The sequence below is a fragment of the Myxine glutinosa genome, chromosome 7 (genome assembly GCF_964187855.1).
Source record: "Myxine glutinosa chromosome 7, kmMyxGlut1.1, whole genome shotgun sequence".
Lineage (NCBI taxonomy): Eukaryota > Metazoa > Chordata > Myxini > Myxiniformes > Myxinidae > Myxine > Myxine glutinosa.
In genome coordinates, this window is record NC_136267.1 from 121,584,612 (window position 1) to 121,607,915 (window position 23,304).

General features: G+C 45.1%; 1 protein-coding gene and 1 long non-coding RNA gene across 2 annotated transcripts in view; both read right to left on the minus strand.

The window, feature by feature from the left end:
• Positions 1–763, minus strand: part of LOC137431497 (E3 ubiquitin-protein ligase Mdm2-like) — a 3,344-nt gene extending 2,581 nt beyond the window's left edge. The window contains exon 1 of the mRNA XM_078782215.1: positions 557–763. Coding sequence (XP_078638341.1) covers positions 557–748 — 192 coding nt within the window. The 5' untranslated portion in view covers positions 749–763. The remainder of the gene's footprint in view (positions 1–556) is intronic.
• A 102-nt stretch (positions 764–865) lies between these two features.
• LOC144893000 (uncharacterized) lies at positions 866–18,583 on the minus strand. Its single transcript, XR_013624170.1, has 3 exons — positions 18,447–18,583; positions 3,988–4,068; positions 866–1,008 (listed from the first exon to the last, which is right to left on the minus strand). It is a non-coding gene; the product is annotated as an uncharacterized LOC144893000 (long non-coding RNA).
• Positions 18,584–23,304: the final 4,721 nt, after the last annotated feature.

Below are 23,304 nucleotides of genomic sequence, written 5' to 3' on the forward strand. Positions count from 1 at the left end.
GCTGTCTTGGAGACCTGGAGAGAAGAATGAGATTGGAGAGGATGTGGACTGTGGAGGTTGGTTCTACAGGCGGGGAAAAAGAGGAACAAATGAGTGGAGGTGAGCAGTGATCCTGGATTTAGTTAATTCCTCCTTCGTTAAAAGGCTGTAACAATTTATCACCGAAGGATTTTGATTGGAGATGATGCATTTTTCAAGTAGAACATCTATCAGTCATACCCAACTGCTATAACGTATCTAAATATTGTGTGATCTCTGATTTGCTATTTATGGAAATGGTATTGTTTAACAAAATGGCCATGGTGTCTTATTTCAAGTCTAAATCACAAAACTTCCATTTCTCAACCTCTTCCCTCCACCCCTCGCACCTCCCTACCTCCCCGCATTGAAAGAGACATGGAATTGAAAAATAAAAACATTGAAATATAGCTTTTGCCAACCAACTGACTGTGTGTGTACAATGAAGGAGACTTTCACTGCCTCTCAAAAGAAATCCATCGATTCAAAAGTATGTTTTATGGAATGGTTACAAATCCAACATGTCTCAGGTCCTGACCTTTTCAGGGTCTTCATCTTCCCAGATGTCATCGTCAGAACTATAGCTGCTGCTGTAAGGGGAATCCACTTCAAACTCGAGGCCCATCCTGTCTGATTCCGAGTCCTCCAGTGCCGGCAGTGAATCGGCCTGCTCACCAGCCAGGGAGATGAAACAGCTGTTATAAACCAAGTGTTGCCAACACGTGACCATATTCTCTCAAATCCCTGAAAAAGTCAAATTATTGTTTAAATATAAGTGAAAAAATCCACTCTTTTCCAATCTCCCGTAACCACGCATTTTATCACAAAGCTCTCGCTCCGCACTTGCCTGGCTGTCAAAGTCACCACCCGGAACGGAGCTTCCGGGGAAGTCTGCGCTGGTGATCTGCAGGTGCAGTGCCTGCCCTGGGCCTGGCAGGCCGGACTGACTGGACGACCTTGCATGCTTCCAAGCCACAGGCATCTCAGGAGCTACCCCCGAAAGAAGAAAGTAGAAGAAAGAAAATCTCTCAAATTATAAGCATTAGAGAAATCCTCTCTCTTTCCCTTCCATCCTTTTCTCAGTAACTACCCCACTTTGCTCAATTTAAGATCCCACCCTTTGCCTAAAAAGCTTTATATGAGGTCTCTGTAGCAAGAAGTTTCTTTGTATCTGAAATTTTGGATACCACATGTGAGATCTCAATGCAAAACTCATTGTGAGCATATAACTTACAAAACATCACACTGTGAAGTCACGTGGGTATTTTCAGGGAAGGGAGGGAGTTGGGATTTGTGTAGCGTAGAAAGGCATTGAAAAATAATTAAGGTCAAAGCAAAAAATTAGGACAGTTCAGAAACGGTAAACTTTAAAAAAAGAAGGGATAATCCTTTAAATCCGCAGATGAGCGGCATATTACAAAGAACTCGAACTAGCGGATCAAGTCGAGCGCATCTGTCTCTGGTGCTCTTCCGGAAGGCAGATTCAGTGTTGTGGAAGAAATCTCCTGGCAAGGAATATGTGATGCACCAGACCTCACATATTCATTGAAGGACCCCCCAACCACTGCATGGTCAATCAACCACTGCAATGAAGGTGAAGGACCACCCAACCACTGCATGGTCAATCAACCACTGCAATGAAGGTGAAGGACCACCCAACCACTGCATGGTCAATCAACCACTGCAATGAAGGTGAAGGACCCCCCAACCACTGCATGGTCAATCAACCACTGCAATGAAGGTGAAGGACCACCCAACCACTGCATCATCAATCAACCACTGCAATGAAGGTGAAGGACCCCCCAACCACTGCATGATCAATCAATCACTGCAATGAAGGTGAAGGACCACCCAACCACTGCATCATCAATCAACCACTGCAATGAAAGTGAAGGACCACCCAACCACTGCATGATCAATCAACCACTGCAATGAAGGTGAAGGACCCCCCAACCACTGCATGGTCAATCAACCACTGCAATGAAGGTGAAGGACCCCCCAACCACTGCATGATCAATCAATCACTGCAATGAAGGTGAAGGACCCCCCAACCACTGCATGATCAATCAACCACTGCAATGAAGGTGAAGGACCCCCCAACCACTGCAATGAAGGTGAAGGACCCCCCAACCACTGCAATGAAGGTGAAGGACTCCCCAACCACTGCATGATCAATCAATCACTGCAATGAAGGTGAAGGACCCCCCAACCACTGCATCGTCAATCAACCACTGCAATGAAGGTGAAGGACTCCCCAACCACTGCATGATCAATCAATCACTGCAATGAAGGTGAAGGACCCCCCAACCACTGCATCGTCAATCAACCACTGCAATGAAGGTGAAGGACCCCCCAACCACTGTATGGTCAATCAACCACTGCAATGAAGGTGAAGGACCACCCAACCACTGCAGGATCAACTAGAACGGGCACTCGGTAGAGCGCATACCTTCGCCGCAGCTACTGTTCTGTACTTGGCATGGGAGTGTAGGGAACAGAACAGTGAACAGTTTGGTGCTGATTTCATGCAAATCGGATAAGAATTGACCGAGTTATGACAAAAAACGCACATTTTGCAAGGTCGTGACCCCCCTGACCTTTGACCCCCAACCGCTAACAAGGGTAATGTCTTCACTGGGTCATGTCGTATATCACAAGATCGGGCATTGAATTCTGAACATTTTGGCATTAGTTGCATGCCAATTGGATAAAAATTGACCGCGCTATGGTAAAAATACGATTTTGACCTTTTCGTGACCTTGACCTTGACCTTTGACCCGATTGCTCCCAAAATCTAATCAAATGTGTCCCGTATAATAACCAATCATCCCACCAAATTTCATGCAATTCGGTTGAATACTTTTTGAGTTATGCGAATAACATACACACACACACACACAGACATACAAATAAATACACAGCGATCAAAACATAACCTTCCGCTTTTGCGAAGGTAATCAACCACTGCAATGAAGGTGAAGGACCACCCAACCACTGCATGGTCAATCAACCACTGCAATGAAGGTGAAGAACCCCCCAACCACTGCATGATCAATCAATCACTGCAATGAAGGTGAAGGACCACCCAACCACTGCAGGATCAATCAACCACTGCAATGAAGGTGAAGGACCACCCAACCACTGCATGGTCAATCAACCACTGCAATGAAGGTGAAGGACCCCCCAACCACTGCATGATCAAACAACCACTGCAATGAAGGTGAAGGACCCCCCAACCACTGGATGGTAAATCAACCACTGCAATGAAGGTGAAGGACCACCCAACCACTGCAGGATCAATCAACCACTGCAATGAAGGTGAAGGACCACCCAACCACTGCATGGTCAATCAACCACTGCAATGAAGGTGAAGAACCCCCCAACCACTGCATGATCAATCAATCACTGCAATGAAGGTGAAGGACCACCCAACCACTGCAGGATCAATCAACCACTGCAATGAAGGTGAAGGACCCCCCAACCACTGCATGATCAAACAACCACTGCAATGAAGGTGAAGGACCCCCCAACCACTGGATGGTCAATCAACCACTGCAATGAAGGTGAAGGACCACCCAACCACTGCATGATCAATCAACCACTGCAATGAAGGTGAAGGACCACCCAACCACTGCATGGTTTGCCTTTGCATTCATGGCAGGAATTTGTAATTTGAGCAGGGTGCCGGCGAGAACTCGCATACTCTTCACGAAAGACACCATGAGATCTTTAATCTCCACCAGCTAATGCTGGCAGTCGGGACACCTGACTTTAGGTCTATCCGAGAGAAGGTGCATTTTATGATGTAGCGTCCTGTCTGAGAAGCACCAATACTCCGACCTGTCGTCGGGGCAGGAATCAAACACAGAGCAGACAGCTCAAAAGTAGGTGTGCTACCTCTGCACCATCCCGTTTGACCTCCTTGTGATACCGGTTCAAAAACACCTCTATGATGATGATATTGCTCACTGGAGTCGGAGAGTTTGCGCCGAGAGGCCTTTCCCATTGCCAGCCTCCGATCGGGAAGTCTCAGGGGTCTCACCACACAACCTGCACAAATGGGTGAGAAAAAGTTTGTGTTTATTAATTATTGGATCATTGCATTCCACATTTTGGAACAGGTATGCATTCATTCCCTCCGCTAGTAAAGGTGGGTGGAAGTTATGTTTTCACCCCTGTCTGTTTGTCTGTGAGCAGGATATCTCAAAAAATTGTGGAAGGATTTGGCTGAAATTTGGTGGAGACGTTGGGAATCCGACAAGGACTAAATGATTCAATTTTGATAAAGATCTGAATCCGGATCTGGATCAGAGAATTTTTTTCAGTGATTCTTCATCATTGAGTGATCGGGCTAAAACTGATGTATAGAACGATATTTTTAAAGTTTGTTGACAGATTATGATAAAACTTGGTGGATGAGTTGGTAAAGTGACAATAACAAGCCGATTACATTTGGGTTCATACCGGATCCAGATCTGACCTATCGGTGGGATACAAACTGTAAAGTGTTGAACCTGGCGGAGGTATGTTCTCTACCGAGGGCCATTCTCGTTTTGGAACAGGTATGATCATTGCATTTTGGAGCAGATAGGCATTCCGGATTCTCCTTTCCACAAGTGTCAGACCTTCCCAAGATGGGATTCAGAGTGGATGATAAATTATCCTCCTACAGGACGTTAAGCCAGCTATCTCATCTGCCAGCACACGATTAGGGAATTTCAAGATACTAAACGGTGCCTGAAAACTAGTAGGCCTGAATACTGCTGGGAACGCAATGTCAAACCGTCACTCTCTGTCTTACCTAAAAGTAGTTTGGCATCTCCGAGCCTCTCCCAAGAGGATGGATTATGGGATATACCGCCATAGATAACTGAATTAGTCAAGGAGACAACTGTGAATGTCACGTGAGTGCTTGAGGCTCTAACATATGTCATGCACATTGATATCGGTGTAAAAGGACACAATCACGTGATTTCAATGCAAATACATTGAGAGATTTGCAACTGTACATTGATCGAGTTGAACGTGCATTTAGAACACCAGTTTACATGCACGCGTGGACATGTATATCTCATTTAATTCACACTCAGCTTGAATTCCCTGCCATTTGTTTAAAAAAACGTTTTCAAATAGTCCATGCAATCAATCCTGTAGCTCGACTGAATTTTCGTGTCACTAAAGATTACCTTTTCATCCCCAGCCTGATAAAACGACGACATACAAACCACTGACGTGTACCTGGACTTTTGCTGTAATTATCTGATTCTTCAGCAATTGGCTGGTTAAAAATAGATTGCGTTGCCTGCCTGCACCTGTCTTTAAACGCATACGTCACAAGCAGCTTGCTCTGAGAAGGCATGAGGGTAAACCTGTATGTCCTGTCCAGGTGGCGTGGGAATCATCACAGTATTTGAGATAACTTGCTTGCCCTTTCACTCCCCTCGGCACTCAACGTCATGTGTTACATGAAACAAAAGCGCCTTTTGAAGCAGGAAATTCCAACGGAGAAATGCAGGCCACAGCATGAAGGTTTTGGGAGGGAGGTGTTAATGCAGTGTGTGTGTGTGTGTGTGTGTGTGTGTGTGTGTGTGTGTGTGTGTGTGTGTGTGTGTGTGTGTGTGTGTGTGGATGTATTTATGTATGTATGTATATATATATACATATATATATATATATATATATATATATATATATATAATCTATATATATATATATATATATATATATAATTATATATATATATATATATATATATATATATATATATATATATATATATATATATATACAGACTTGGCATTTAATATGGAATATTTTTTTTTCTTGACTTGGGTTTACTTTCTTAACTCAGTATATCAATCTGGTGAGTTTCTTTTACCCTTCGGTGATTTATTTGTTAAAAGAACCATGTCACTGATTGTCTGTCGCAGCAAGAAGTCAACAACAGGATTATATCACAGGTGGCGTGGCAAAATGTACGGACAGGTGTATTTGACGATTGGCTTCACTGTCGGGTATACAAGGGTTGTTGCGTTCTGTATTAGTGGAAAACAACTGCTGCACGTCTCCAAAAGTTATTGCCGCTTCCTCTGGAGATGGTCTGTCAACTCGACAATGCTGTTTGTCATGGAGTGGTGGCTTTACGAAATTACGGCATGAAAGAGCGTGCTATTGCTCGGCAGTATGGCATCACTCATGGTCAGGTGTCAAAGATCCTGAAACAAAATGCTCAGAGGGGTGTCCCTACTCCAATACCGAGGCCAGGACGTCCCTGCAGAACCACAAGGCGGGATGATCGCCAGCTGCACCGGTTAGTCCGCAATGGCCGAAACCAAGTCAGCTAATCGGCTTAGGGCTGAGTGGCAGCAACTGACAAATGTGCCTGTATCCAGAAGGCTAGTCAACCAACGACTGCTTCAAGCAGGCTATCGTGCCAGGCGTCCCCTGAGAAAGCCACGCCTGACCAGACAACACCGCCAGCGCCGATTGTAGTGGGCCAGAGAGCACCGTCAATGGCAGCCAGGACACTGGAATCACGTGATCTTCAGTGACGAGTCTAGATTTCTGGTCTATCGTCAAGATGGCCACGTCCGAGTGCGCAGACAAGTGCATGAAGCCTACAACAAAGATTGTATAGTGCCAAGAGTCCAAGCTGGAGGTGGTGGGGTGACCGTTTGGGCTGCTTTTCATGCAGGGGGCAAAACTGACCTGGTTGTTCTGAATGGAAACCTGAACCAGTTCAAGTACAGGGCCATTCTGGAAGAAACATTGCTTCCATTTGCTCGTGCAGCCTTTCGAGGAAACTTTGTCTTCCAAGATGACAATGCACGGCCTCATCGTGCTCGCATGATCCAACACTTTCTTGCTGACTGTGGTGTAGAGCATATGGAGTGGCCTGCCATCTCCCCGGATATGAATCCGATAGAGAACTTGTGGGCAGAATTAACGCGTCAAATCGACAACTTGGACCAGCAGCCTACCTCTGTGCGTGAATTGCAGCAGGCTATTGTCACTGCATGGCAAGCGATTCCTGTCCAAACCTTGACAAATCTCGTGAACAGCATGCCTCGACGTGTACGTGCTCTCCTGAATGCTCGTGGGGGTTACACGAAGTACTGAAGTGTAATTTTACTGTCCGTAATCCCAGTCGTAATTTAACTTTTGTTTTTGTTAAAAAAAATTTTGGCTAATGTGCAAAATAAAGAGATACTTCTGGAAAACGTACAGAAGTTTAACACAGTACTGTCTATGAATTGAGTTCGATATCAGTTTACATCACTTTCAAGGATCAATTTATTTGTTTCGAAATGTCAAATGTGGTTTTTGTTTCTTTTAAAGGTCACATTAACAAAATCTAGAATAATTTCAACATAATTCCAATTAACTTTTGGTTCTAAGACATCTTGAAAAGTAAGTTCACCCCCATAAAAAAATATTCCATATTAAATGCCAAGTCTGTATATATACATACACAGTGCCTATAGAAAGTCTACACCCCCTTTCAAAGTTTTCACCTTTTGTTGCCTTATAGCCTTGAATTAAAATGCATTAAATCAGACTTATCCCACCTGTATTTACACATCGTAACGCACAACTTCCAAGTGAAAAACAAATTCTACATTTTTCAGAAAATTCATTTTAAATACTAGAATATCTTGGATGGAAAAGTGTCCACCCCTGGGTTAATACTTGGTGGAAGCACCTTTGAGAGTAATTATTACAACTGTGACTGTGAGTCTGTTGGAATAAGTCTCCACCAACTTTGCACGCCTTGATTGGGCAATATTTGCCCATTCTTCTGCATAAAACTGTTCAAGCTCAGTCAAGTTGCGTGGGGAGTGTTGATGGACAGCAATCTTCAAGTCTTAGCACAGATTTTGGATTTAGATCAGGGCTCTGACTAGACCACTCAAGGACATTTATCTTTTTGTTCCTTAGCCATTCCAGTGTAGCTTTGGCTGTGAGCTTCAGGTCATTATCATGCTGAAAGGTGAACCTCCGTCCCAATTTCAGCTTTCTTGTAGAGGGCAGCAGGTTTTCCTCTGGGATTTTTAACTCACCTGGAATGAAGTTCAGGGAAGCTTATGCGATGTCGTGTTGTCCGTCTGTCCGTAAACACTTGAAACTTCTTCTCCGAAACCGCTGATGGGATTGCGACCAAATTTGGCACAAATGATATTTGTTGTGTTGTGACTAAAGTTTGTTCACGGTATTAAAAAAAATCGGGGTCTGAGGGGGTCCAGTGGGGGTCAAAGTGCATCCAGGTTTGACCCCCCAAAATAGATATTTGCTTTTTTGTCTGAAACTACACAAAATATTTCGATGAAACTTCACCACAACCTTCACCACCCGTGCTGTACCGAAGTTTGTTCACGGCATGAAGAAAATCTAAGTTTAAAGGGATCTATGGGGGGGGTGGGGGTCAAAGTGGGCCCAGGTTTGACCCCCCAAAATGGATATTTGCCTTCTTCTCTGAAACTACATCCACAATTTCAAAGAAACCTCACCACAACCTTAATCACCAATGTTTCAAGGCATTAGAAATTGGGCTCTGAGGAGGTATACAGGATGGAAGGGGGGTGGGGGGGAGGGGGTGAGGAGTTTCCCCCCAAACTAGGTTTTTTTTGTTTGCTTGTTTAAAGTGTTATGATTATGTTAGTATGATTCTACATGCTGCCCTGTCTTCTAGAAACCATTGAAATTGGTTTCAAATAATTTTATTCAGTGTAATATACTGGTTATTCTACCAGGTGAGCACCAGCGGTATTGCCCCTATGTTTCTGTGTTTTGCTCCATCTATTTTCCCTTCTATCCTGACAAGTGTCCCAGTTTCTGCTGACAAGAAACATCCCCATAACATGATGCTGCCACCACCCTGCTTCACAGTAGGGATGGTGTTCTTTGGGTGATTTGATGCATTGCGTTTGCACCAAACATCATGTTTTGCATTTAGGCCAGAGACCACAAAACGTTTTGCCACATGAATTCAGGATCGCCAGAGTGTTTTTTTTGCATTCCTCAAATGGGACTCAAGTTGGGATTTTTTGAGTAATGGCTTCCTTCTTGCCACCCAACCATATACAGGCCAGACTTGTGGAGTGCTTGGGTTCTTGTTGTCATATGCCCACAGTGACCAGTCTTGCCAGAAAAGCCTGTAGCTCTTTCAAAGTTGCCATTGGCCTCTTGGTGGCCTCTCTGATCAGGATCCTCCTTGCTTGATCATTCAGTCTGGAGGGACGGCCTGATCTAGGCATGGTCTTGGTGATACCATACGCCTTCCACTTCTTAATGATTGTCTTGACTGTGCTCCAAGGGATATTCAAGGCCTTTGAAGTATTTTTATACCCATCCCTTGATTTGTGGCTTTCCACAACTTTATCCCGGAGATCTGTTGAAAGCTCCTTGGTGTTCATGGTTGAGTCTTTGCTGTGAAATGCACAGCCCAGCAGAGGAAACCTCCAGGAACAGATGATTTTATTCTTGAATAATCAAAATCACTACAATTTAACACAGGTTACCTTGGTGTGTGATTTTTAAGATGATTGGATACACCTGAGCTAATTTAGAAATGCTATTATTAGGACGGTGGACACTTATCCAGCCAATATATTCTAGTTTTGTGTTTTTAATCAATTTTGTGAAATTTGTAAAAATTTGTTTTTCACGTGGAAGTTGTGGGTTACGATGTGTAAATTAAGGCGGAAGGCGTCTGATTTAATGCAATTTAATTTCAGGTTACAAGGCAACAAAAGGTGAAAATTTTCAAACATGGTGTAGACAAATGTATTGGTCGAGATATCTGTTCAACAAGCTGCAAAGCCACATTGAGACCTTTCCCTCTCCCCAAGATGACCCTTCATGATCTCCCATCACACACTGCATTAGGGTTCAGTCGCACTGAAACATTACACACCAAGAAACGTTTCCTATCTGCACCGTCACACTCAGTGAGTTCAGCACAAGGTATATCGTAAATTGCATGTTGAGCCTTGTTAACGCTGAGATTAGTGAGATAACATGGATTTTTAAATCCTGTTTTCTTGCATTTCTTTTGAAATAAGCTAGCATGAACCCGTGAAACATCCGAGCAATGTAAAATGTGACTTCAAGTCATTAACTCTCCACCCCCTCCTGCCCCCTCTCACAAACCCCAAGTCATCAACTCTCTTCCCCCAAACCCCAAGTCCTCAACTTCCACCTCCCCCTCCCCCTCCCAACCCTAAGGCATCAATCCCCTTCCAACTTCAACCCTTCAAACCCCCTCCCCACCACAACTCCTCAATCCCATCCCACCTCCAAAAAAATCCCCAACCTCCCCCTCCCAACCCTAAGGCATCAATCCCCTTCCAACTTCAACCCTTCAAACCCCCTCCCCACCACAACTCCTCAATCCCATCCCACCTCCAAAAAAATCCCCAACCTCCCCCTCCCAAATGTGTTCAATTTATGCTCCCCCCCCCCACCCCCAGCCCCAAGTCCTCACTCTACCCCTGCATACCATAAGGCATCAATCCCCTACCCACTTCAAGCATTCAAAACCACCTGCCAACCCCATTGCCCCTCCACAACTCCTCAACCTCACCCATAAAACAAATCCTCAACCTCCCCCTCCCAAATCTGTCCCATGTTTGCTTTCCCCCCTCCCAACCCCAACTCTGCCCTCACATCCTCACCCTCTTCCCACTCATGAAAGCAATTCCCACATTCATCATCCCATATTCCTTCTTTTCCTCATTGAAACAGCGGAATATTTAACTCTCCATCCCACCCTCCCCCCCACAATCATGTGATTACCGACTTCACAGAAACCACCATCGAAACAGCTCCTACATGTCACGGCCCGTCACGGTCGCCAGTCCAACTCACAATCCTGCGAGACATGTGGAAGCCCCCATGGAACTGCAACTCTCAAGTAACCATGAGCAGACCAACTTTGGCAACAGACGCCTTGAAACTGATTACCTTCATGATGCATATATATATATACATGGTTAAAAGTAAGTAATGGCGGATGTTTTCCTTCACAATATTGTGAGATTGCCGGAAATCCTCTGACAAAAACCTTTATAATGACATGGGTTTTATGGTTCCTCGTCGAGTCTTTTAAGAGAAGCTGGTTGGAAATAGCGACCAGAACGACCCAGAGATCCTCCACATCCAGGATGGTGTACACCGGCCACGACAGAGTTAGAGAGACAAGAAGGAAAGGGCCGGTCCATTTATGGGGATCGATCGGCACTCTGACCGTGACTGCGCTGCCCTGACAAATCAGGGAAGCAGGGAAGAATGGGGAAGATTTGGCATGGGGGGGGGGGGGGGGGGTAAATCACCGTGAAGAGGCGTCCCCGATAGTTGCTGATTTTCCAGGTTAAAATTGTGGGTGGAGTCAGGCCAGCTGTCCAACCAATGGGTGGAACGGAATGTTACACACAGACGGACGGACGAACAAGCGTATTATATAGAGAAATACTATTTAGTTTTCCCATTGCCACATCCACTGCAGATCAGATCTGCAGATGTCACTCTAAGTCGTTTGTGTGAACCAGTGTTGGGTAATTGCCAGTTGTTGTGATGTTATCTTTGGCCTAACAGAGATGCACGCATTATCGGGCCATACTGACAGCAGGTTACAGCTTATCAGGAAAGTGCTTCTTTCTGTGAGAGAAATATATTTCTTGGGTCAAGGGTTGGGACATTTGGCCTCTGTTTACCCGAGTTGTGTTTATACAAATTAAACTTTGGAACTAATGGTAATTTGCTCACAGCCCGATGAGACATTTTTACATCTACTCTTCTCACATACTTCACAATGTTCAATACTCTACTACCCTAGTATAATGGATTATTATCTCCACGCTTTTAGAAAAAAACAGGGGATATTTTAATCGGCTCCGTCTGTCTGTCCATCACGATAACTCATCCTGCTAAACAGGGGCAGAAATTCACCAAACTTTGTAGTTATGATGAACACATGGCACGAAGGTGCAAGAGCAGTGTCATCCTTAGTAGGGGGCGGGGCCAAAAATGTATATAGTATTTATCCTATGGTGGGTTCTATCATCATATAATACAATAAAATAAAAATTACAAAAGAAATTATTTAAAAAAAAATACATATATATATATAATAAAATAGTTACATTAATTCTTATAATTATAAAATAAAAATAATTATAAAATTATTTTATGTTTTATAATTATGGCATTCCAAAATAAAATAAAAATTACAAAATAAATTATTTAAAAAAAATAATAATAATATTTATATATATATATATATATAATAAAATAGTTACATGAATTCTTATAATTATAAAATAAAAATAAATATAAAATTATTTTATATTTTATAATTATGGCATTCCAAAATAAAATAAATACCCCCCTCCCCCTCCCCCTCCCCCCTCCCCTCCCCCTTCCCCCTCCCCCCCTCCCCCCTCCCTTCCCCCTCCACCCCACCCCCTCCCCTTCTCCCCTCCCCCTCCCCTTCTCCCCTCCCCCTCCCTTTTCCCCCTCCCCTCCCCCACCCTTCTCCCCTCCCCCCTCTTCTCCCCTCCCCCCCGTTCCCCTCCCCCCTTCCCTTCCCCCTCCCCTTCCCCTTCCCCCTCCCCCTCCCCCTTTCCCCCCCCTCCCCTCTCCCCTCCCCCTCCTCCCCTCCCCCCGCCCCACCCCTCCCCCCTTCCCCCCTCCCCTCCTCCCCTCCCTCCTCCACTCCTCCCCTCCCCCCTCCCCCCTCCCACCCCGCCTCCTCCCACCCCCTCCCATCCCTCACCCTCCCCATCCCCCCCTCTTCTCCCCTCTCCCCCTCCCCCTCCCACTCTTCTCCCCTCCCCCCCGTTCCCCTCCCCTCCCCCGCCCGGCAATGCCGGGTACTTCTGCTAGTATTTTATAATTATGGCATTCCAAAATAAAATAAAAATTACAAAATAAATTATTTAAAAAAATAAAATTATATATATATATATATATATATATATATATATATATATATATATATATATATATATATATATATATATTATATATATTATATATATATATATATAAAAGAAAATAATTACATTAATTTTTATAATTATAAAATAAAAATAATTATAAAATTATTTTATATTTTATAATTATGGCATTCCAAAATAAAATAAATATTAATAATTATGTTTCATGTGTGTGCAGGACTTGGCTGCTGGTTGGATCATTTCCAGCAGTGCAACCTGTAGATTCAGGCAGGAATTCAGAAATTGGCCACTCTCTCTTTAAAAAAGGTATGTTGGAACCCCTAACATGCACAAGCAAATGCTAGCAGATGTGATAGCCAGCTTAAACTTTTCTAAAGGACAGTATCTTCATTTGTCACAATGCCCTGCTTTGAACACCAGTATTGACAGTTTATAGTCGAGTTGGAATTCAAACCCACATTATATAAGGTATCGGACCTTATATACCTGCCCTGTCAACCAGATTAATAAGTTAGTATTATGTGTTCAAACACATCTTATCAGAGAATATTATAATTATTGTACAACGGTGGAATAAAAACACTAAAATTATACAATAAATTGACAAGCTCGTGGTAGCCTGCTCATCTGGAGTTGTCTCATTAAGATTTGGTTTCCAACGAACTATGATGTCATACTATACGAACGAGGAAAAGTCATGACTTAGGTAAGTTGAGACACAGGGTAAGTTGAGCCACTGTGTAAGGTGAGCCATAAGGTAAGTTGAGCTATAAGATATTAGTTGAGCCATAAGACAAGTTGAGCTGTGGGGTAAGTTGAGCCACCCCCGACGGATTTTCTTCGCTGCATGATTCTCCGTCTAAAACTGCGTTTTCCTGACATCAACAAGCAAAGTCTGTGGCTAGTTACCCTGCGCTCGTGAAGTGAAAAGCGGGGTTAAACATTCAGGTGCGTATGTGTGCCGTGTGCTGTGTCTGCATTTTAAAAATACATTTTCTCGGCAACCGTTGGTCTGATTGACATAAAATTTTCACCATAGGAGGGCCTCCTCCTGCAGAATACTTTAATGATTAGTATGACGTCATAGGTCACATGGTACAGGCGCCATCTTGGAAAAACTCCGCACCTCTATATCTCTGAAACCACTACATGGAAAAAATTGAGACCTGGCTCATTGTCAACTACTCCCCATGGGGAATAAAATATGTTAATGATGATGTCATCGGTGCCTTCGTTTTGACGTCATAATTCGACAAATACAACACTTATCCATCCGATCATTATTTTAAAAATTTCAGCAACTGTTGGTCTGATGGACACGAAATTTAATGATAATTTGGAATATTTTAATGATAATCATGACGTCATAGGTCATGTGGTACAGGCACTATCTTGGAAAAACTGAAAAAAGTTGCACCTCTATATCTCCAAAACCGCTCTATGGAAAAAATTGAAACATGGCTCATTGTAAAGAACTCCATATGGGGAATAGGTGTTGTTAACGATGACGTCATTGGTGCCATAATTATGACGTCATAATTCGACAGGGACAACGCTTAGTCTGATCAGTTTGAAATGTATTGAGCATGATCTATGCAACAATTATATTAGAGAATATAAATTTATGATGTCATCGCTCTCATGGTCTGGCAGCCATATTGGATGAAAGGAAAAAAATGTTCAAAAACAGAAGAGTTGGCTCGCACCAAGTTGACTGCGCAGGGTAAGTATTCTATGAATACCATGCAGTTATGCATAGGTGGCGCCACCTTTCAGGTCTCTCTACCCTGGCACTTCTAGTGTAGTAGGGGGTGGCTCAACTTATCCCCCTCTCCCCTACCACGAAACGACACATTTACCACTCGATCATGGGCGATGTATGTTCCACATACCATATGCTCGATTTGTATACATGGAAAGGAATTAGTTCACACTTTGGAGCTTGCTTGCTTGTATACACGGATCACATGCAGGATTAAATATATATATACTAGCGGGGTCACCCGTGGGAATCCCACGGGCATGGACGTGTGTGACATTTCGACATATTGAGTTAGATGCTGCACCTGCACATTCAGTTATATAAAATGGTTACTGGTAATTGATCACATCCACAAATGATGTAATCCACACAATTTATGTACTTTACATAACGTTAATAGGAATACATGCCCGTGTAGCTGGGAAATACAGTTTGTTTGAAATAAATCACAAATATCAGAAGAAAGTTTTTTAAATTTAGAACTATTCTCAGAGTTAAACATCACCGTAATATTATGCGGTTGCTTCAACGTTTTCGGTGAATTATATGTCATTCCCATCTACACGGGCATGTATTCCTATTAACGTTATGTAAAGTACATAAATTGTGTGGATTACATCATTTGTGGATGTGATCAATTGCCAGTAACCATCTTATATAACTGAATGTGCAGGCGCAGCATCGAACTCAATATGTCGAAATGTCACACACATCCATGCCCGTGGGATTCCCGCATGGATGTGTATGGCGAATTTTAAATATATGTCGACTGTTATTTTAGGCGGTGTATTTTCGTTTATCATCATGGCGCGATTTAAAAAAATATATCTCTGCATTTTCCTCTCCAATACCTCCTCACACTTTACACACACACCGGCCCATGTTTACATATACACACACACACACATATACACCCACACACATATACACATACACACACACGTACATCGACACACATGCACACACACACACACACACACACACACACACACGTACAGACACATATACACATATGCACATATGCAAATATGTATACACATATGTATCCACATATACACATATATACACATATATACATCTCCACACACACACACACACACACACACACACACACACACACACACACACACACACACACACAAAAACAGACACACACACACGTACAGACACATATACACACAAACACACACACACAGACATGTATATACACATACAACAACAACATGCATTTTAAGGCCATTTTCCCTGCTAGAGCGGGGGTTAGCCTACATACACATACACACACATATATACACACACACACACATATGCACGCGCACACACACACACACACACACACACACACACACACACACACACACACACACACACACACACACGTACACACGTACACACACGTACACATGTCCCACATGTATATATCCCACATCCCACATGTATATACATGTTTAAAGTGTACGTGCCCTTCCCCCCTCCCCCGCCCGGCAACGCTGGGTACTTCTGCTGGTAACGAATAAAATAAAAACGAAGAAATAGGTGGAATTGGCTGAAATTCGCTCGGTGAATTCACGCGGTGTATTCGGTTCGGCTCGGTTCACTCGGTTTAAAGAAAAAGCGATAATGTCGACATGTTGCTGTCTGTGTCATGTTGGGCGGTGTATGATACTCGTTGGCTGTTGGGCGGTGTATGATACTTGTTGGCTGTTGGGCGGTGTTGTGCGGTGATATGGTGTATTTTAAAAAATATATCTCTGCATTTTCCCGCGTTGGTGACACCGAGTCGTTCTTCATCGATCGTCTCATTCATTTTGGAAATGGAAGTTTCCACGCAACGCATGAATTGTCACGATCCTCAAGAGGAATTTGTCTCGTAATCATCAAATGATAAATGGCAAGTAAATTATATTGTGGAAAATTAAAGATTTCAAATAAACCTATGTGTGTATGTGTGTGTATTAAAGTGTATGCGCACATAACTAATAAAAAAAACGAAGAAATATCTCTCGGTAATTTCCTGAAACATATTTTACTTCCGGCTAATATGTTGAATGAAATAAAAACGAAGAAATATATGTCGGCATCATTGTTGACGTTTTTGTGACGACTATCATCAAACGAAATAGTAATATATCATAACGGAAAAGCAAAAGCGAATTTTTAATATATATCGACACATTGCCGGCGGTGTCATGTTGGGCGGTGTATGATACACCATGACGCGATTTTAAAAAATATATCTCTGCATTTTCCCGCGTGTGTGGATTGTTCTCAATTATTGCTGACACCGAGTCTAAAAGTAAAACCATCGATAAAAATGAAATCATATGGTGAGTTAGATTGGAGATAAAGGCGTGAGAGAGACTCAATGGCCTTGAAGTTACAGGCCTTTGAGAATTCATTTCGTTCTATAAACGGCAACTTTCATCGGATTTTCTTCCCGTTTTTTTTCAACCGAGTCTAAAACTATGTTAGCGACTGTGAAAAATGAAATGATTTATCGAATTTGATTTGAAATAAAACTGGGGGAGAGCAAGACACCACGGGCCTACAAAACAGGACTCAAAGCTATGCGAGTTAATAAAATGGTGGATATTTGTTTATAGCCACTCCCAGAATGGGTGGAGCTATGGGTGGAGCTACTCTGCAAACCGAGTAAGCCACACCCCGGACAGACACCCAACAGATAGACAGACAGACAGACAGACAGAATCATCTACGGCTATTATAATATAGATATAGCTATATATATATCGGTGTACTTTAACAACGTGATTACAAGGACGTACAAGTACACGCTGCACGAATGGCTATAATATATGGGATTTCCATCTGGATTCGCAGATTCATGAGTTATTGGTTCAGATGACAACGTTTGGAAGGCTAATTACCCGCGGATCCAGAAAAAGGCCGTTTGGACCGTCATGTAAGTGTCACATCCTCATGGATGCCCACCTGCGACGTGCTTCACCAAAACAATCTAATGAAGAACTCGGTCTTATTCGTCTTCTCGGACATTGCAAAGCCATTATTGAAATGAAGTTTCAATTTGTAACACTTATTAATATGACCTGATCCTTTTGGTAAGATTAAGCACACTCGGTACACGGACAAACAACCATAGGTTGGTAATAATAGCACAGGCTTCGATTGGCCTAATGGCCTCGTCTTGCGTCGAAGTTCCTGCTCGGGGAACTGGTATAAGTTATTAAATGAAGAATCACCTGCACGCTCATCACCTGTGCTCCCACTTCTACGAGATCCACTTTTACTCCTCTCTAGTTCCTCTTTCTGAACACTACGCTCAAACTTGTGTACATCTCAATCCAAGCAGCACTTTAACTCATTGCAAAAAAAAAAAAATCTTCTTCTTCCACTCTTCATTATCATCATCCTTACAACACCGAGAGCAATTAAGTAAACACAAGGAATACAGGTAGAGAGGTGAAGTCGGCGTCACGGCAGACACCTGGTAAAGAAGGAAGTCTCAAACGCGATTACAAAAGCTTAAATCAACAACCAGTCTGGATCGGATTCTCGGACGAATGAATTACACGAATATGACGGAGACGGACGAACGAGGACACACACACACACACACACACACACACACACACACACACACACACACACACACACACACACACACACACACACACACACACACACACACACACACACACACGGATAAAGAGAGTGCAGGCCAAACACACCTGTCGGGTTGCAGCACCTTGAAGGTGCGCGTTTCTCACGTCGGTGCTATATAGCGGCCCGGGTGGGAGGGCAGGCCCGGGCACGCCCGTCAGGGGGGCCACCGACCTGCGGGCCGGGCCACCCAAGGATCCCGGGGAAACGTGTTCGAGCAGGTCCAGCTTCGCCTCGCCTCACTTTGCGAGCTCAACCCACCGTACCTGCCTTTCACCTGGACGACTCGTCGTGCCCTCCTTGTGCTTTTCATCGACGCTCATCCTCTCTCGACCTCGGGCTGCTCCTCCCTTGCGCCGACACTTTTGTCTCATTTCACTTATCACTTCCATCGTTTATCAGAAACGGGGAGGGGACACCAGGTTCGCTGTAATCCCGTGTATAGCTATGGCTGTACCTGTTTGCAGGAATATCAGGACAACTTGGACGAAATTCCGCGAGGAAAGTAAACTTTAGTGTTGCTCGCTGTTGTTGGAGTAACTTGTCGTAACAAGGAGTTTAAAACCAGCTCAACTCGACTGTTTCGCCAATCGGTTTAAACAGGTTTAACTAGAATGGCACTCGGTAGAGAGCATAGCTACGTCCGCCAGGTGAACGTTGTGTTTTGTATCCCACTGATGTGGATTCGGACTTTCACCAAAATCAAATAAATTTGTCCATATCACACACCCAACATGCTCACCAAATTTCGTCCGAATCTGTCCACAACTTTTTTTTAAATATCGTGCTACAATATCATGTCGCCCTGAATGGGTTTCTCTCATCTCCTCTTCCTGTTCAGGCTGGAGTTCCCCAAGGTAGTGTTCTGGGCCCTGTGCTTTTTCTGGTCTTCATCAATGATCTCTCTGACTCTCTGGAAAATCCTCTCTATCTCTTTGCTGATGATTCCACTATCTGCCGCTCCATTCCTCATCCCTCGGATCGGCAGTCTGCAGCCTCCTCACTCTCTGCAGACCTGGACAAAATCACAGACTGGTCAAACAAGTGGAACATGTCTTTCAATCCTGACAAATCTCACACTCTTACGATGTCTCTCCGAAAAGACCGACTGGACAACCCTCCCATCCACTTTCTCAACAATCCTCTCCAAGAAGTTCTGTCTCTCAAGCTTTTGGGTCTCACTATCTGCCATGATCTTTCCTGGGAAAACCACATTTCCAAGCTGGCCTCCAAAGCCAGTCGCCGACTGGGCATCCTCCGTCGTGCGAAATCCTTCCTTGGCACACCTGAGGTCCTCACCACATACAAGGCTTTCATCCGCAGCTCAATGGAATACTGTTCTCCCCTCTGAGCCGGTGCTCCTGCCTCACACCAAGCTCGGCTTCACGCTGTTGAAACCAAAGCTTTCAGAATCTTTGGAATCCCCCGCGATGAAGCTAACTCCAAGGGCCTTTCACTCACCCACCGCAGGCAGGTTGGTGGTCTTTCTGTCTTCTACCGACTCTTCTCCGGCCTTGCTCCCCCAGCTCTCTCTGTGCTCTGTCCCCCAAATATTCCTACAGGTCGCACAAGATCTGCCTGCAACCCTCTTATGGTTAAACTGCCAAAATCAAAACTCTCTGCTCACCTTCACTCCTTCATTCCTCTTTTCTCCCGCCTCTGGAACAAACTCCCCACTCCCTTCAATCCCACTCCTCCCTCCAGGTCTTTAAAACAGCTGTTCACCACCATCTCTTATCTTCCCCCTTCCAAAACCTAGATCTTCACTACCCCCGTTAATTCACCCCAGATCCACTTTTTTGAAATACCGACTTCTTTCCTGGAAGTCCTAGCAGTGTCCACGTGTTTTATACGGATCTCCCACCCCGCCTCCCCCCTTCCCATGGCTCCTCTCCCCAAGCCTTCTCCCTCCCACAGATCCCCCGATGTCCCTGTTCTCTGCTGTTGTACTTGTGTGCTTCCCTCTGTCCCCATCTTGTCTCCCGCTCCCTTTATCATATTGTTGCGGATATGGCATTTGGCCTCCATATCCGCTTGTAAATATTCCCCTATTTCCCCAACACTCCCCAACTATCCCCAATCCCCCATTCCCTAGTCCCATTGCCTGTAAATAACACTCTGTAGAACCGACCTTCCCCTTTTTCCCCCATTAAATGTCGTGCCCAGGTCCACCGCATCTCACGTAGACAACTATAGGACATCTTGCTAGTTATTCTTAGTCTATGTCAGTTAAGGACTCGTTTCCATTAATTCTGACTCTTCGTTGCACCAGAATGTGATCGTATGGCACCAGTAGTGAGTTTAGGACCTTCCCATACCTCCTCCCATCTTCTTCCCCAAACAACAACTACAACAACAACTACAACAACAACTACAACAACTACAACAACGGCGCGCGCGGGGAGTGTGCGTCCTCACTCCGGCTCGGTTAGCCGCCATTACCCATGTGCGCCGACGGGGTTACCACGAAGGGGCTGCCTGTCGGCCCCTCGTCAAGGGCGGAGCCGGTAACCCCCCGCACCCAATGAGAAGCAACGGGCCGATTCCATCTGGGGCGGAGCTAACGAGCCGAGGGCGTGTCACTCCCCGCCGGAGATACGCAGCGACTTACCGGATGTGAAGTCAGATGCGCCTGAACCACGGAGAGCAAAGGACGCCACCCCCAGCGCGACGATACCTCCCCGCATCTTTGGACCGGACCGGGTCGATTCTGTCCTTGAGCCAAGAGTGCACCTTGAGCCATCGACTGCCCGCTTTCCTTGCCATCAATCCCCGTGTGAGTCAGTTTTGTCCTGTTTATCTGTGGTCTGTCAGGAATAAGATAAGTGTGTGTAAGTGCCTATTTTTCTATGCTGTCCCTCTCATTCCTGTAATCTAACCTTCCGCCATATTATAACCTCCTCCGGAGGTCTTGAGAACCGTATCCCTGGTGTCGTGTCATTTTAATCCCAGCCGTTGTGTCCTTTTCCTTCATTGATCTAGCGTAGCGCGACTCGGCAAACGTTCGAGTATAATCGGGTAACTTGTGCGGACACGGCGGCCATTCCGCTCGGCCCACCATAACATCAAAGTCGTGTCTGTAACAATTGGTGTCAGGAGTGTCGGATTCGGACCTGGGACTAAATTTATTAGGCCCAAATTTTGGAACACCAATTGTACCACTAGGGTAACAATTGGTGTTGGGAGGTAGATTCGATCCGGAGCGCGTCTTACGCGCTCGAAATTATAACGGCGAAATTTGATTGTGTTTTACAAAATATAAAAACCCGAATTTTGAAAGTCGCGCTATGGCAGACCAAGTCGGCTGGGGTCCGGTAGGGGAGAGTGAGGCAGGGTCGGTCCAGGACCAAATTGAGGGACGTGAGGAGAGCGAAGCAGCGAGGGTAGCAGACGCGCAAAATGGCGCCTCGCTGGTCGCGGCGCCCGCGACCGTGGCAGCGCCCCTGGTGGATTCGAACCTTTTCCTCCTGCAAATGAGGGCCCTTATGGAACAAATGAGTGAGCGATTAGAGAACCAAATGGGGGTAATGAGGGACGAAGCGAGGGCTCAGAGTGAGCAATTGGGGGTAATGGGAAACCAAATGGGGGTAATGAGGGACGAAGCGAGGGGTACCAGTGAGGGATTAGACAAGAAATTAGAGGGGTTAGACAATGGGATAGAAGGGGTGAAACATGGGTTAGGGAGTAGAATAGAGGGATTAGACAATAGATTAGGGGAAATACAGGAGGGGTTAATGGGGGTAGAAAACAGAATGGCCGCTCAAGAGAATCAAATGGAAGGGATGCAAAAGGGGTTAGAGGGGTTAGAAAACAGGATGGAAGGCAAATTGAGGGACATGAGGGACCAAGCGGAAAGGGAAGTTAAACAAATGGGGCAGCAGATAGAGGGGGTCAGAATGGGGGTAGAAACCAAACTGGATGCTCACAGGGAGGAAATGGAGCAGATGAGGGTGGCATCTGGGCAGGAGATGCAAGTGATGGGAGAAGAGATCAGAAGAGGTGTGAGTGAGGAGGTCGGAGGAGTGCGCGAGGAGGTGAGGCACTGTAAGGAGCACATGGAGAAGGAGGTGAGAAAGGGGACTGTAAAGTTACAAGGGGGCATAGAGGACCTGACGCAGGAGGTGGAGCAGCTGACGGTGGGACAGACGGAGTTAGTGGAGCAGGTTCAAAGGAACACTGCGGTATTAGGAGGTTTAAAAGCGACACAGAAAGAACTAAAAGATGACTTGGTAGCGACGAAGAGGGAATGTCAGATGGTACGTGAGGGACTGACAACGAGGCTGGACGAGGTGATAGAGGTAATGGAGACGAAGGACCGGCAGGGGAGGACGCACATGGAAACGGTCAAGGTAGCCTTGGAGGACGAGCTTGAGGAGACGTACCGGGGAATAAAGGAGGTGAAGCAGAAATTAGAGGAAGTGGAAGAAGGGGTGAGCGAAATTAAGAAGCGACGGAGAGGGGATAAGAAGGAGATAAAGGAGGAAGTAAAAGAATTGGTCCAAAGTCTGTGTTTGGATCGTGATGATGTGCTCATTAACCGGATGAGGGATTCGCAGGTGATGGAGGAGAAGCGAAGAGGAAGAGGACCCGGTGTAAGTGGTGACCAATATGGTCGTGCGTATGATGCGCCAGGGGATTTAAGAAGCTTGGGGGTCGAGATGGACCCGGGTGTTCGTGAGAGGCCGTTGGTGAAGTGTGCGACAGGTCTGGTGTGCGAAAAAGGAGGTGTGCGAGAAAGTCCGACTCTGGGGTGTGTGAGGGAAAAGTGCGTGCCAAGGAGTAGTGAGGGTGCTGGCGAGAGTGAGTCGGTCGTAGCGCGTGTGCGAGGGAGCACATGGAAGCGCGGTGTGGTAAGTGTTACAGAGGGTGTGACGGGAGAGTGTGCGCAAGGGTGTGCGCGAGAAAGGTGTGTGACGGACAGGTGCA